Genomic DNA, 16,537 nt, shown 5'->3' with positions numbered 1-16,537 from the left:
TAATGGCCGGGGGCGTACATCACTGTACATCTGCTTCACCCTTTGGTTTATTATACCGTACCCAGACTTGGGCAAATGTTATTTGAAAATAAAAATAATTTCGGTTCATTCGAAATTAAGCAAATAATAAATTACTCTGTTATTTCTGCCTTTCACATTGGTAAAAAAAAAGATATAATAATGCTGAAAATAATAATGGACAACAAGATTTTGCTTCAAAAAGAAATAATCCACGAAATAATCAGCAATGATAAATAATCAGCAACGCTTTCTTCACAAAGGAAAAGCTTTTATATTATAAAATTTTTACAAGAATATATTTAAAGCAAAAAGATGTAAACCAGGCCCAAACATTAAATTGAATTTCACAATTATTTAAAATAATTATAAAATAAAATGGCACGTTATTTGAAATAATATTTCAAGCAATGTTATTTCAGAACAGACAACAGGCATGCAAATAACTATGAAGCAAAATATTGGGTTGGCAACTAAGTAATTGCCGATTTGTTCAATGAAATAAAAAAGTTTTTTTTACTTGGAATGAAGTTTAATCTATAATGTATTTTCCATTTTGTTCGATGACCTTTTGCCGTCTCTCCGACAACTTGAAAATTCCACGCTCGTAGAAAGTCTGATCCTTTTCGGCCAAAAACTGAGTTCAGTGAGATTTTACAGCGTCATCATCATTAAAAGTTTTACCACGAAGGGAGTTGTCCAGGGATCGAAATAAGTGGTAATCCGATGGCGCGAGATCAGGGCTATATGGTGGGTGTAACATCAATTCCCAACCAATATCCATCAATTTTTGCCGAATGGACGAAGACGTGTGCGGCCTAGCATTGTCCTGCTGGAAAATGACACCTTTACGATTGACCAATTCTGCTCGCTTTTCCTTGAGCGCTGCATTCAATTTGTCCAGTTGCTAACATTCACGGATAATAAAAAATAACACAATAATAATAATAACAATAATTTTATAACATAACATTTACGGATATCATAAAAATGGGAGTGAGAGACATCTGTAACTGAAATCGGCAATTACTTAGTTGCCAACCCAATATTATCATTTGAAATGATATTACAAACAATGTTATTTCAAACATGACCAGATCTTCCCGCCTTCAAATTCGTACACCCGCAATCGTCACGAATCATTGTCAATAACTGCAAATTCCATTGCCTGTTAGCAACAGACAGACTCCTGAGCACGATCGAGAGCACGATCCAGAGCATGATGGAGGAATCGCAGTCGGCCGCGGGGATGCCGGGCAGCGGCGATTCCTCTTCCTCGGAGACGTCGGAAGGTTCCGAAGTGATAGAGGCTGCCGAGGCGAGTCGGAAAGAAATGCCGGCCTGGCAGACCAAATAGGAGAGCCGAACGCCTCGAGCCGTGCCAGTCGTCTAAGTGGACAGCCGGGAACCGGAGGCTGTCATTCCACCGCGACTGGATCCGCGAGCGGAGCTGAGCTGGATCCGACTCGCTGCTGGGTCCATCTCATTGCTGGATCCGTCTGAGGGCTGCGGGATTTCGAAGCTGGCGTACAATCGGGATGGGCTGGGGTATCGTTCACCGTGGACCACGCGCGAAGGCGAACGGCTGAAGAACCTATACATTTTCGAGCATGCTGGACCGAGTCACGGGCAAGCTGGACCTTCGTTGGTCTTTCGTTGATCCATCGATGATCATTCGCGGGTCCATCGTTGGTCCGAGGTAGCCGGGCGTCGACTGGTAGTTGGGTTTCATCGTGCACGGGATAGCTAGGCAGCGTCTTCCCGGGCTAGACGATACCCTATACGACGACAGGTTTTGGGAACGTGGATTGCCAAGACTGCGATTAGATTAGACTCCCCGAGTCGAACTGTTTCGGACGAGCTGATTCGCTATGCGTGACCCTCGCAACGGTTCGCCAAGTTGTCGAAGCTGCGTAGGTCCCGATCGTTCTCCGCCGACGGAAGTTTCTTTCGGAAGAGCCCGAAACGCGTCGAAGGCGAGGCGAACACACAGCACCTGGGCGCAACAAGTTGGAGCGTCTCCGACGAGTGCTCCTTCTTTCCGCCGTTTGCTTGCCACGCGACGCGCAGATCCTCTTCCACGGATTGATCTCGGCACGACGAACGACGGACCGTGTGCGGAGAACGCGTCTGGCGGAACACCTTGCTCGCTTTTGTCCTCCTTTAAGCGCGTTCCGCTTCTGTGGAGCGGTGTTGTCCAGGGACCGGTTCCTACGCACGCTTTCGACCCCTTGCGCATACCTTTGCTAACAAAGGACAACCTCGCCGGTAAAAGACACAGGACCCCGTGGTCCCGCGTTCTATGCAGATGGCAGTCAATGACGTCGCGCTTTACGTTTTGGTTTCTTTGACGGCAGACGAAGAGTAGGGAACGGTCGATTCGGTTGCTGGCGAGGCTTCGACGGCGTTGATAGAAGCCGCGCCCGTAGTTAGGGAGAGAATTGGAGACCGACGAGAAGAGTCAATTCTGATGGAGTAGAATAAGGTCTCTAATCTCCGGAGCCTACGTTAGACGGCTCTGTTCTGCATTGCGTCGATCACGGGAACGAACGAACGTGTGATTCCGATTTCTGCAGACTGGTGCGTAAACTTTTGCATTTGTATGAACATCCGATGGATATTTCCGATCATGTTTAGGGCTGCTAACGGAGACACGAGAGCAGCGGTGGCTGGGGAACAGATGTTACACGTAGTATTTTTGCAGATTTTTCAAGATTGATGAAATATTGATATCTTGTTACATTATATGTGATATATTATTTAGATTAACCAGGTGTCTTGTTTTATTATTGTAGAAAATGCGAACTGAACGTTCCTGCGAAATTGTTCAGAAAAGCAGGTATTACCAAGTGGTGATATATAAATTTTTAATATTTTTCATATTGCAATTTGTGTTCATTTGAAACACGCGTGCTGATGCTTCGTCGACTTAAAATTGGACACTATTTACGGTCTTCTTCAGGGTTTTTTTGCAAAATGGTCATGCCTATGGTCATATGTTCCTAATAAAATTTACTATACATATGGTAACATAAGTCTAGAATTTGATGCATCTCCGTTCCTGATGGTAAAAATTTAGTGACATTTTAAAACGCAATTAATTGCAACTCAAAGATTTTTCTTTCACTGGCTTATATTTTTCCAAAATTTTCAATTCTACGATGTAATTTTTATGCAATCTTTTAATATGTTGATTGGTGTAGCTTGTTAGTTCTATGAACGTCATTTCTAAGCGAAATTAGTTCACTTCAATTTATATTAAAATTATTCTAATATGAATACTATGTGATAATTGCTTATGATTATTTTAGTCTCAAGATTTTTGGACATGTTAAAATTCAAATGTTTTGCAAACTAAACTAATGACTGTAGAACGGAAGCTGCGTCGAACAATGCATTAAAAATTGTTTTAGTCCATACCACTACGATGGTAAAATATAGTCTCCAGAGGAATCTATTGTATTGTAATCTCTGTTACTATAAAACTCTGATTTCCTGTTTCAAATATTTTAGATAAATATCTTAGATCAGATATTTTCAGATAAGGAGGTGTTTCAGATTCCACTCGTACGTGTCTAACCCTTTCTTATTAGTAAAAAATATTCACTGATATTTTGTTAATATTGACAAATATACAAAAGCATGAAATGTACCATCTTTCTTGTAAACCACTACACAAAACAAATAGGAGAATTGTCCAGAAAGAATAAATTCATCAATGTGGTCGTAAATTTTCTCGCAATGTGAAACAGATGTAATATTTTCGCGGGTTCAGCTGCAAGACTGAAAGAAATGGTCAACAAGAAATTTTCTCCCGCAACATCTTTTTAATCACAAACGAGACCAGTCTGAGGATGTTTATATAAATTCAGATTTTCGTCACTATTCCGTAAAAACGGGAAGCCAACACGCAGCTTCGTTTTTTTTACAGGCGTTGTTTTTTTTTTCTAGAGTTCCGAACGAAAAACTAATTTTCGGAAAATTAGGGAAAGAGGATATATGCAATCGGTAAGTCTCTTTTAGAAAAATGGAATTCCATGTAATAGTTCGCAGGTGTAGACTCTTCGTTAGACAGGTTTTATTATTGCTGGAAACAGCGAAGGTATGATTGGATGAATTGAACGGTATCGCATAACTGTCTTAGAAAGATGTATATAAAAAGTGAAATACAATTAAGAAAATTATTTAATGATTTGAGGAGACACGGTTTTCAGGTTTGAACTCTGTTATATAAATTGTACTATTATTGTATTCATATTATACTAGATTTAGTACGTTATTTTTCTTTTTATTACAGCAGGTGTAGGTTTTATGTTTAAACACAAGAACTAAACTGATTTCGAACAGATTTATAATCGTTTCTACCGTAAATGTAAATAAATTTTTAATGTTACGTAGCTGTATAAGGTGTGCCTATCTTATTTTCATTCGACGCGGAACGAACTTTTTTTTTCACTAATCTTAAGGAATCATGTTGAACATCTAATTCACAATGTACTTTGACTTATAAACGGAGCAAAATTTGATTTACGAGCGAATCATGCTAGTATGTTTACATTTACATGCGATAATTACTTTTCGTTACGTTTCTGTCTTGTTCAGAGTATCGGATTTTGGAATCGTTTAAGGTTTATGTAATTGTTGACAAATTACTTAATTTCTGTAGCGTCCGGAAAATTGTCGAATTTATGTTTGCATTTTACATGGATCATAGAAAAGGATTTTACGAATCAAGATTTCGAAGACGAATGAAATCAAGTAATTTAACGATTTTAGCAGATCATTATTATATTACAAGCATATGAACAAATTTGTAAATCATGGTAGGTAAGTTAAAATATAACAAACAACCTAGAGTAAATAGTCTAATTTTTAATACAAAATTAGTTAACGAATTTTAACTTTCTTTTATATGTGCTGATGAACTCCTCTTTAGGCCAATTTACAACAATCGCTTTCCATTCACGTAACTGTCAGACACCGGAGTATTCGAAAGCCAGTACAAGTAGTAAAATTGTATTAGTTATATTAGCGAATGAAATTTGTTTAGATAGCAATTAATTTACTGGTAATTTTCGATAAGAGAACAAAATTTGTGACTTTCTATAGGGCACGTTTATAGAAAAGAAAAAGAGACACAAGAAAACGCACGGTACACGGATAGGTATTAAATATTAGTCTTTAATTATGTAGTCGCTGAACTCCGTTGTCCAACAGTTAAACTATGTCGTCGTATGTTCATGTACCTCTTTACCGACTGATTTATTTCAAGTTCACACGATAAATGTAGAAAGTAATCGTAGGCTGACTTCCAAATCTGAAATCTGCTGAATGCTTTTTAGAACTGTGGTTTATTTAATTATTTCTAATCCAATTATTGCAAGAGGATGGGTTCGTACATGTTTTCAGAATTCCGTAGAGTAGGTAACATAACATAACAGTTATTAAGTGATTGTGCAGTTTGCGAAATTAACAAAGAAGTGTCGAAATGTTAAATCTTAATTGCTACAAAAATATCAGTTAATGCTAAATTAATATTTCGCAGGACTCTCGTTTGAGTTTATAATAGATACAATTCCCCTGGGGGGGGGGGGGGGATGATTCTCCATGAGAATATTTTTTGAATAATTTTTGAATTATTATGAATCATGAATTATTACTACCAGTTGAACTAGCAGAGCTGCTACAACAGTTTCAACTTCTTAGAAAATACCGTTTAAACGGTGAATAATTTCTATCGCATTCCTTTCTTTTTTTTTTGATATCCTTTAGTTATTCGAATGAAAATAATTTGTACCTACTTTATCGATCTGTTCTTAATACTAACTTATTAATTATGTTTTGCACGATGGTTTCTGTTGAAACAAATTTCTACAATGATCACGTAAATTTTTAGAAATTTCTCTTCTATTATAATTTCTGTATGACTGTATCTTATTATTTGATAATATTTTTTTAAGTAATTAGTGTTCAAATAATGTATGGGATAACGTAAAATTTTCCCCTATAGCAATTACGATAAACTTGACAAGTGTGTTCATTGCTCGTACAATTCTATCGACTTTCCAATTTTCTTTCGTAATTTCACAAATTGTACAAGTACTGTTTTATGATGACGTCTCTTCCATAGAACACTGAAAACATGCGTGGTTTTGCTTGAGACTGGCCGGTAGACTATGAATTCTATGTGTTTATAAGAAAAACGGATAGGTTAAAACGTTGAACACAAATATCGGAGAAATTGGAGAAATCCACTGTTATCAACATATCACGATCGCTAAGGGTGGAAATGCTAACTGTCTCCAGATTCTCCGAATCGATGCAGATGTTGGCAATATCGAAGCCAGAAAACGACGCGTTCAGAAGTGTTCACGCAAAATGAAGATAGTCTGCATTAATTGTAAGATACAAAAGCTGCAGAAACATTTATTTCTTCTCTAAAAATAATTTTAACGAGTTGCGAATAACACAATAACATTTTCAAATTCTCTAGATGTTTAAATTGATCTACTCGTTTTCGTCATAAATGCATGAAATTCGCAGTCTAATCAACGATCCAGCGAACCCATTAACGGCGGCCATTTGAATTTCACTCATGTTCGTTAGAATCGTGATAGAAAATTTGAATTCTCCACAATGATCCACAGTTTATCGATCCGTGTACGAATACTTTTTACAGCCAGTGTGGTTTCAAACGTGGTTTTCGCGTTCACGTTTGCTCAAGAATCTCCACCCCGAGCTAGCATCGACTGTAGCCACATGTTGTATCGATGACGCCGTTCGTGTGTACAGTAACAACCGTGTACTTCATCGGGAGCGTGTCATTCGCGTCTCGCGTTGGCTCTCCTCCATTGTCCTTAGGCTTAATTAATTAAGTCGCTTAGCTGGTAATTTAGCCTGCGGTAATTGTGGCGTGCTAGGTGTGTCGTTATCGCGGAACGAATTTCACACGTTGACGATCGGAACGATGGTTAAAGGTGTACATTGCAAACATCGAGCTGGAGCGGGTCAGGTCGCGGATCGTTCGAACGTTGCGTCGCGCCGTCGCACGTTAATACAAAATGCCACTGCGATGCTCTAAAATCATAGCGCTCTAACGATGGAGCACGATCTAACAAAATTGATGGGCTTCAATAAATTGTATTCGTAAACTTTTGATGAGTGTGTATGCAGTCAATAATTACTGAAGCCTGATTTCTCGCCCGACTTTTGTCTTTAATGTGAAATTCTTTAATTTACCGACAAATGTATAGTCTTCACGCGACAAAGAAGGCATCTTTGTGTTTACATATTCCCCCTCTTACTAGCTGTCCCACTGCCGCAGCTAAGTGAGTGGGGGGATGTAAACGCAAAGGTGCCTTCTTGTCGCGTGATGACTATACCTGATTTGACAACTACTTTATTGCTTCAAGTTGAATGAACGCTCACATTTGGAGCATTAAATTATTTTTAGTAATTGAAACTATTTACTACCAGAACTATCGAGCATTAAAAAAAAAAGTAATTTACGTTTCTTTTTAATATTGATAAGATCGCGTTGTTTTTTCAAGTTTTGAAATTGTGGTGCGCGTTAAAACTAGTTCGATGACCTGCAACATTAATCATCAAACTAGTGCGACTTTTTCGTTGCAGATCATAAGTGGTAATTAGAGTTTTGCCTGCCAGAAAGTCGACTTCAACGTGAAAAGCATGTCGACGACTTTCAGAAGAAAGATGCAAATGGGTGTCAGGATAAATCGAACACTCTGTAGATCTATATTTTATTGCAACATTAATTCCATTCTGTATCGAAGTGTATCAGCCAATATTCGGTTACTTGAAGCGATCACGTTTATTATTGCTTAAATTTCGAATTGAAGTTCACGAAAAATTGGAATTTTTTGGCGAACGAAGATCGAAAGACGTAGCGGTTTCTATGAGAACCAAAGAAGCTTCTATCTTGATTAACGACAAGCTTATCAAACAATTTGTTGCCCAACTGAAAATTGATTCCCGACGTAACAATATGAAACCGTTTCTAAAACGGATCTGTTTGCTTGAAATCTAAAGTCGAGAAATAGATTTTCGATCACCGAAATGGCACTTCGTTCCGTCGTGCATCGAAGACGGGTCGCCGCGTGAGAGAATAGCTGTTGTCCGAAGCTTGACCGCTGATCCCTGTAAAATAAGCTTTATTGTAACATACACATAAATACGTCGCCGCGGCACGTTCCCCTTTTCTGTTTCGTTCGAGCATGTTCTTGGCGATCGAGACGACCGATTTCACGAGACAGCGTTCCGTAGATTAATAATGATCAGCTGGCGACCGAACTTGTTAAAACGATACTTACTGCACATAATATTTATTCATTACTATCAATGTTCTTCTATCGATGTGTACATGCAAGCTGTGTCGCACGGTGAAACGATGAATCGGGTTCGGGTCGAGTGTTATGCCGCGTGTCCACGCGAGAGTTATTATCGAGAGTAGCTGAGCGCCCACGTTCGATTCACGGTAGAATTGAACGCGCATCGAAGAGCCAGTTTTCGATCGGCTAGGTTAGTTTCTACTCTCGATGCTAAATATTAACGCGTTTGCACCGGATGGCTCGTATTTTTACCTGCGATACTTTAGACTCGATGCAAATTAAACGAATAAAGCGCGGCAATTGTTTGAACTTCTCTCAATTAGGGTCGCAGCCATACGACCAGGTGATTATGCCAGACCTCAAATCGAAGTAGTGGGGCTAGGTCACGTGACACGGCGGCCGTATGAGAACACTCCTCGTTATCCCCACTCCGCTGCACGGTGGGAAGCAACGCCGCGTCACGTTACCTGCCCCCACTACTTCGGCTTGAAATTTAGCTTGTTTCTCTGGCTACCGTGGTCGTGACAAAAATCAAACGAATCATGGAAGAAACGAAACTGTTTAACACTGGGACCAGTTTCTGGCAATTCATTCGGATCTTCGCATGTTTGATTAAGGTCTATAGAAAAGTTAACGTTTCTATGATTACCTTAAGAAATATGTCGCGGAAAAATTAATAAACGAAGTTACAAATGATTCAAAGTGTATCGAGTAATATCAAAAAGATCGAAAAGTTCGATTGTTGATGTAGTCTTGTATTGCGATAAATACGAAACAGACCGACGCTAATGTGTTAAGAAATATTCTCAAGTGGAGACCTGGCGATAAGAATGTTTTCCCGAACGCGATTAGATTTATCACTGGCGATTAGTACACGCTTTCTTCACTATGTAAAGGACTGCGGATGAAATTCTAACGGTTGTAAAGAAGCGAGGATCGATTGTTGTTTTTAAATGTCTCTAATTCGAATTCCATTGATACCCATCTGTGTAAGATATTTTCCTAAGCCACTTATCTTGTAAGAGTTTCTTTTTGGTTGTACATAATACTGCGTCGTATTATTATCATTAATAATTATACTATTGCTGTTCTTACCGATAGATTACAAATAAAGGTAAATAAACTAATAAACGTGCGGAGAAATTGATTTCTGCGATCCACTCGTTTCCCTGTCGACTTCTGAAAACTGTGCGGACACAACGTTTGTACCAATTATGTTAACGGTTCTGTTTGACGGCTCGTAACGTTTTCTTTTTGTATTTTTATCGATCTCGATGTATTACATTCAGAACCATACATGGACGTATAAGACGGTGTAAGTCCGTTAATCTTAAAATTCGGACAACGAAGGATTTTACAAATATAAAAAAAGATAATGATATTATCAATAATGCAGAGCACAATTTTTGTTATAAGATCACATACAAATGAACTTTGAGAAGAAGAGGAACAAAAGTGAAATGAAACCGATCGAAGTGATCAATACCATGATATCGCTTTCGAATTAATGCTTCCTTAACACTAGAATTACCGAGCCCTAAACGCGATTAATGTATATTGTTTTATAACAATATGCCAAGACAGGATTTATTTTAACTTATTTTATATATTATATTATATATTTTTATATATATTATATATATTTATACTTATTTATTTAAATAATGTATATTATAATATATACTTCAATAAACAAGCGTACTTAAAAATTTCTCCCAGAAATATTTTCATAATACAGTAATTTCTTTCTAATTCGCGCTCAGATCGCGCACAAAAATGGACAATTTGAGAAGAGGAGATACGATTATTCGAGCCTCGCGGCTCGTTTTTATAGTTGTTGACAAGAAAATAGTCCATTTCTGTGCGCGATCTGAGCGTGAATTAGGAAGAAATGACCGTATCTAGAACTGTAAAAGAAAAAATCAGGAGATAGTCATTTTGACTGATTTGGTAATGTTAAATGATTTGTATAAATAATATTATATATATATAATAATAGATTAAAAAATTATATCGTAACGAGATTAAAAGTCACATGTACAGTGCTATTTAAAAAAGTAGTGATCTTTAACACTAGAAATCATTTATTATACAAATATATATATTATTATATAATATTATTATATATTATATTATATAATATTATAATATAATATTATAGTATATAATATTAATAATAATAATATTATTATATATAATATTATAGTGATCTTTAACACTAGAAATCATTTATTATACAAATATATATATTATTATATAATATTATTATATAATAATATATATATTTGTATAATATTATTATATATAATATTATTATATAATAATATATATATTTGTATAATAAATGATTTCTAGTGTTAAAGATCACTACTTTTTTAAATAGCACTGTACATGTGACTTTTAACCTCGTTACGATATAACCGGTACCGAGCCGAGCTCAACGACCTAGGACGTGATGACCTTGAACTGAACTTCGAGGTAACAAGCGTACACGAGAGAGAGAATATCTTCGCTTTATTTTGATGAAATGCTTGCAACAGTTTTATCGCTGGCACACGAAATCAGTCGCGATAAAAAGGTCCCAGCTGTCCCAACTGTGTCTATCTATCTCCGGCGATACGACCGTGATTCATACTGTCGTCGTATCAAGCGCATGATGCTACGTAATAGCATATCTACAGTCCACGGAGTGGGGAACGTCTGTTGATTGTTTGAGACGCCAGTCAGCAGCCGTCATTGGCATCATACGTATCCAGCCATGGAGTTCATGTTTAATATGTCTGCGTTCGGAGTGTTAGTGGTTACTCTCCTCGTAATTTGTTTGACGAAGTTCCTTGTTTCGCAGCACCGGTCTTACAAGTATTGGAAAGAGCGCGGAGTTCCTCAGGTGCCAGCGTTATCATTGCTTGGTATCACATGGCGGATGTTCCGGAAACGTATCACAATGTTGGACTACGTAAAGTTGCTTTACAACAGTCACGCCGATGCAAGATACGTCGGATTTATGGATTCGTTTACCCCGACGCTTCTAATACGTGATCCGGAGTTGATTAGGGAGGTCGGTATCAAACAGTTCGACCATTTCACGGACCACCGAGTATTTCACGGACCACCGAGTCTTTATCAGCGAAATAGTGGAGCCATTATTTGGGAGGACCGTTTTCTCCCTGAAAGGCGAAAGCTGGAAAAAAATGAGAAACACTCTCAGCCCATTCTTCACGTCCAGCAAAATGAAATTCATGTTCGGCGTGGTCTCCGAATCGTCCCACGATTTCTTCGACTATCTGTACAACCATCCGGATATCTGCGACATGGTGGACGCGAAACAAACTTTCACAATACTGACGAACGACGTGATCGCTTCCTCGGCTTTCGGCATCAGCGTGAACACATTGAAGGATCGGAATAATGAATTCTACAGAGTCGGAACCGATTTGTCCAACTCCTTCAACAATATGAGCATTCTCAGGTTCATGTTGACGAACGCGTATCCCCGTTTATGCAAAATGGCCGGGATAACGATGTTTTCGAGAGCATCGACGAACTTCATTCAGAAAAGCATCGCCGACACTGTGAGAATTCGGGAGAAAGAAGGCATCGTTAGGCCAGACATGATCCATCTTTTGCTGCAGGCTAAGAACGAACAAGACTCGAGCAATATCACTATCGATGATATCGTGGCTCAAGCGTTCGGCTTTTTCATAGCTGGTTTCGACACGGTGTCCACGCTGATGTCTTTCCTGACTCTCGAGATGGCACTTAATCAAGACGTTCAGGAGAGGCTGCGCGAGGAGACGGATCGCTATCTTGCCGAAGACAACGGGAAGATCTCGTACGAGGCTCTGTCGAAAATGGAGTACATGGACATGGTGATTTCAGAGACGCAGAGGAAGAATACTGTGGTTCCGATTCTCGACAGATTGTGCGTGGAGGAGTTCGAACTACCTGCTGCCGGGCCCGGTTACAAAAGCGTTACCTTAAAGCCTGGCGATACTGTTTGGTTTCCTGTTTCCGCGTTGCATTACAATCCAGATTATTTCCCTGAGCCAGAGAAGTTCGATCCGGAACGGTTCAGCGAAGAAAACAAGGCAGCCATCGTACCCTACACGTATTTGCCATTCGGAATTGGCCCCCGTATGTGCATCGGCAATCGATTCGCTTTAATGGAAGTCAAAATTATGATGGTCTATCTGCTGGAGAGATTTGTGATAGAGCCGAACGAGAAGACGAAACCGTTGTCACTCGATAGAATGACCTTCCAGATGTTCCCAAAAGATGGGTTCTGGTTTACTTTGAAGAAACGGAATGCTTAGATGGTCTTTGTACCACTGGAATCACTGTCGCCTTCCGTGACTACAGTAAATTTTCCCTAATTTTGCTTCAGCTTGTAAACAAAAATGAACAATTTGGGAAGAGGAGATACGATTGTTCGAGTCTCGGGGCTCGTTTTTATAGTTATCGATTGTCAAGAATTCTAAAAACAAGGTGCAAAGCTCGAATAATCGTATTTCCTCTTCCCAAATTGGCCATTTTTGTTTACAGGCTGAAGGAAAATTAAGGAGAATTTACTGTATCGATTTCTTTAACTGCTTGTTCGTGTTTTAACGAGCAGGACTCGCGATGAAGATTTCTAATAATAAACTGTTCGGTGTGAATGTTGATCCGTCCCTTTAAGTCGGAATCAAATTCTATTCCCTTATCACCACATTCGAGTGGATGTAAACACACAACAAATATAAAGTTTCTTGTTCTCCGAAGGAATTATTGCGATCGAAAAAGTTCTAATCATTGTAACTATATAAAAAAAAGGTACTGCAAAGAGTTAATGTTTCAACGTAATTCTGCAAAACTATTCTTCAATTTTGTTTGTGTGGTGTTATTAATAAAGTTGAGCGAAGGCAGTGTGGGTCAACATAATTACCTCATTCACATATTGTACCAAGGGAATCGTGCAATTAAATCGCCATTAAAATAGTTCCCATTAGTCCCCAATTAAAAAGTTACTTACGAAGACTCGTTGGCAGTGGTTATTATTTACGTTCCTTGCACGATGTAAAATCAATTAGATATATGTCATTCATTTTTACACGCTAGAATGTGCACACAGCACGGATGAAAATGTTGAAGGAGCCACGTTTGTTTGCAAGTTGCGCGACAATTGGAGATAATTCACTGTATTATCTAATCATTGTATTATTTTGATACGTTATCATCTACTAGAAAACTTGAATGAAATTTTTAGATGATAAAATGTTTTGCTATCAAGATATTACAAAAACAAACCTTCGGATAAGAGAGTCTCTACAGTATTTCAAAAATTGTGAATCATTCTATATAATAAAATGATCTTTGTTTCATAATTATATTATGCATACCTAATCAAAATAATTTGAAGTCGCTACCAGTTAATACGTAACTACTTTTGAAACAATTAATTTCTCTTATACTCGAAAGTAATAGTTTTCCTTCTTGTTCTGGTAATGTTCTACGTTCCATAAAGTACTGTTACATTTGATTCAGTTTTTATTTATTGCACTCGATCGGCTATTTCTTCAAGAATATTGACATATAGCATCGGATAATCTTTGTAATTAATTGGAATTAGTATTTCAAAAATTGTGAATCATTCTATAATAAAATGATCTTTGTTTCATAATTATATTATGCATACCTAATCAAAATAATTTGAAGTCGCTACCAGTTAATACGTAACTACTTTTGAAACAATTAATTTCTCTTATACTCGAAAGTAATAGTTTTCCTTCTTGTTCTGGTAATGTTCTACGTTCCATAAAGTACTGTTACGTTTGATTCAGTTTTTATTCATTGCACTCGATCGGCTATTTCTTCAAGAATGTTGACATATAGCATCGGATAATCTTTGTAATTAATTGGAATTAGTATTTCAAAAATTGTGAATCATTCTATAATTAAATGATCTTTGTTTCATAATTATATTATGCATACCTAATCAAAATAATTTGAAGTCGCTTCCAGTTAATACGTAACTACTTTTGAAACAATTAATTTCTCTTACACTCGAAAGTAATAGTTTTCCTTCTTGTTCTGGTAATGTTCTACGTTCCATAAAGTACTGTTACGTTTGATTCAGTTTTTATTTATTGCACTCGATCGGCTATTTCTTCAAGAATATTGACATATAGCATCGGATAATCTTTGTAATTAATTGGAATTAGTATTTCAAAAATTGTGAATCATTCCATAATTAAATGATCTTTGTTTCATAATTATATTATGCATACCTAATCAAAATAATTTGAAGTGGCTACCGATTAATACGTAACTACTTTTGAAACAATTAATTTCTCTTATACTCGAAAGTAATAGTTTTCCTTCTTGTTCTCGTAACGTTCTACGTTCCATAAAGTACTTTTACGTTTGATTCAGTTTTCATTTATTGCACTCGATCGGCTATTTCTTCAAGAATATTGACATATAGCATCGGATAATCTTTGTAATTAATTGGAATTAGTATTTCAAAAATTGTGAATCATTCTATAATAAAATGATCTTTGTTTCATAATTATATTATGCATACCTAATCAAAATAATTTGAAGTCGCTACCAGTTAATACGTAACTACTTTTGAAACAATTAATTAAGTAATAGTTTCCCTTCTTGTTCTGGTAATGTTCTACGTTCCATAAAGTACTGTTACGTTTGATTCAGTTTTTATTTATTGCACTCGATCGGCTATTTCTTCAAGAATATTGACATATAGCATCGGATAATCTTTGTAATTAATTGTAATTAAATAAGTTAAATCCTTTATTTTGTTAGCAAGTTTATGAATGGGACGTGGGCTCGAATAATCATACCTCCTCTTCCCAAATTGTCCGCTTTTATGTACAAGCCGAGAGCCAATTCGAGAGAATTCGCCGCACCCCTTCCGAAATAGCATCGTACGAATAGACGCTGTCGATATGATCGGCGTGCGCGTCGAAGCTAAAATTCATTCAGCGAGCCAGTCAATCGCACGACAACTCTACAACAGAAACTATCACGGTAAAGATTATCGCTGCGGGCATTCTAGGTTGTTCGAGTAACGGGAACGCGTCCGTCAACGGAAGTCCCCGACGGACACGGTCTCGGGGTGAAACACGGAAAATGCAAGATTTAAAAGAGATTCCCGTGAAATTGGAATTGATTGTTCAAGCGGGACCGCCGGGCTGAGCTCGGGGGTACAAGACGGGGGTTGAATCCTGTCGAAGACGGGGATCGGGACGGGTGGCGTAGAAAACGCCGAAATAGACAAATAGATACCGGTGTACCTTGGAGAGAATCAAACAGGTGGCGCGTGTAGCTGGAAGAAAACGAGCGGCCCTCGATGGCGGTGGAGGGCAACGGCGAAACGAAAGAGGGAAACGATTTGCGAAAATGTCCAAAGAGACGCGCCGCCGCCCGTACAAATGCAACGATTTATTTTCATTACGACATAATTAGGAACGGGAGCCGAGGTTCGATGTCGTCCCCGCCGTGTTCCCGTCTTCTCGAACGCTCACCGACACCCTAGCACGGATACGAGCTTTGGTCAAGTGTGTGCCGGAGATTTCGCTGGTAGATACAGATGAAAGGATAGCTCATGGCATCGACGACAATTTCATTGAACAATAAAGATATATATATAGTACAGTGTTTCACGAAAGTGTTCGTAGACATTTTGGAACGCGATAACTTTTCCAAAACTGAACTAAATAAATCGAATTTGTTTTAAATGCTAGAGGGAGGATGGATAAAAGGATTTTTTTTTAAATTTTGCTATTACTTGGAGTAAAAAGAAAAAATTAAAAAACCTCGATATTTAACTTTTTCGTCTGTAACGAAAATTTAAAAAATAGCAAAATATAAAAAAGGCTTAGTGGACTAGTCTCTCTATCTATTCAAGTTATTTAGTTCAGCTTTAAAATAGTTATTGCGTTTTAAAAGGTGTACTAACACTTTTGTGGACCACTGTATATTTAACTTTCTTTTTGTACTGCTTATTTATAAAGATCGCAATGTCCTCATTAGCGACAAGTGTTGTCAATTCTTAGACGTTCCACACTTCGAATTGATACAGTTTCTAAAACAGTTTCCAACAAAAACGTATCACATCGTTGATTTCATTTCATTCTTTTACGTCAAATGTAAGAAATAAATAAACAAAATAA

The 16,537-nt window shown here is 37.7% G+C and overlaps 2 protein-coding genes across 5 annotated transcripts in view; both read left to right on the top strand.

The window, feature by feature from the left end:
* LOC117219113 (membralin) overlaps positions 1–9,497 on the top strand; it is a 158,790-nt gene extending 149,293 nt beyond the window's left edge. For 3 of the 4 annotated variants that reach the window (XM_033468011.2, XM_033468009.2, XM_076525568.1), the window contains exon 13: positions 1,194–9,497. In XM_033468011.2, the coding sequence (XP_033323902.2) occupies positions 1,194–1,375 (182 nt within the window). In that variant the 3' untranslated portion in view covers positions 1,376–9,497. The remainder of the gene's footprint in view (positions 1–1,193) is intronic. The other variant, XM_033468010.2, reaches the window with a different exon arrangement.
* Positions 9,498–11,075: 1,578 nt separating this feature from the next.
* LOC117219114 (cytochrome P450 9e2) lies at positions 11,076–13,379 on the top strand. The gene is given in 2 exon segments (XM_033468012.2): positions 11,076–11,460; positions 11,462–13,379. Coding segments are annotated over 2 exon segments (1,554 nt in total). The 5' UTR covers positions 11,076–11,124; the 3' UTR covers positions 12,680–13,379.
* Positions 13,380–16,537: the final 3,158 nt, after the last annotated feature.

Source organism: Megalopta genalis, chromosome 12 (assembly GCF_051020955.1).
Source record: "Megalopta genalis isolate 19385.01 chromosome 12, iyMegGena1_principal, whole genome shotgun sequence".
Lineage (NCBI taxonomy): Eukaryota > Metazoa > Arthropoda > Insecta > Hymenoptera > Halictidae > Megalopta > Megalopta genalis.
The sequence above is the reverse complement of the archived record's forward strand: the minus strand, read 5'-3'. Positions and strand labels throughout refer to the sequence as shown.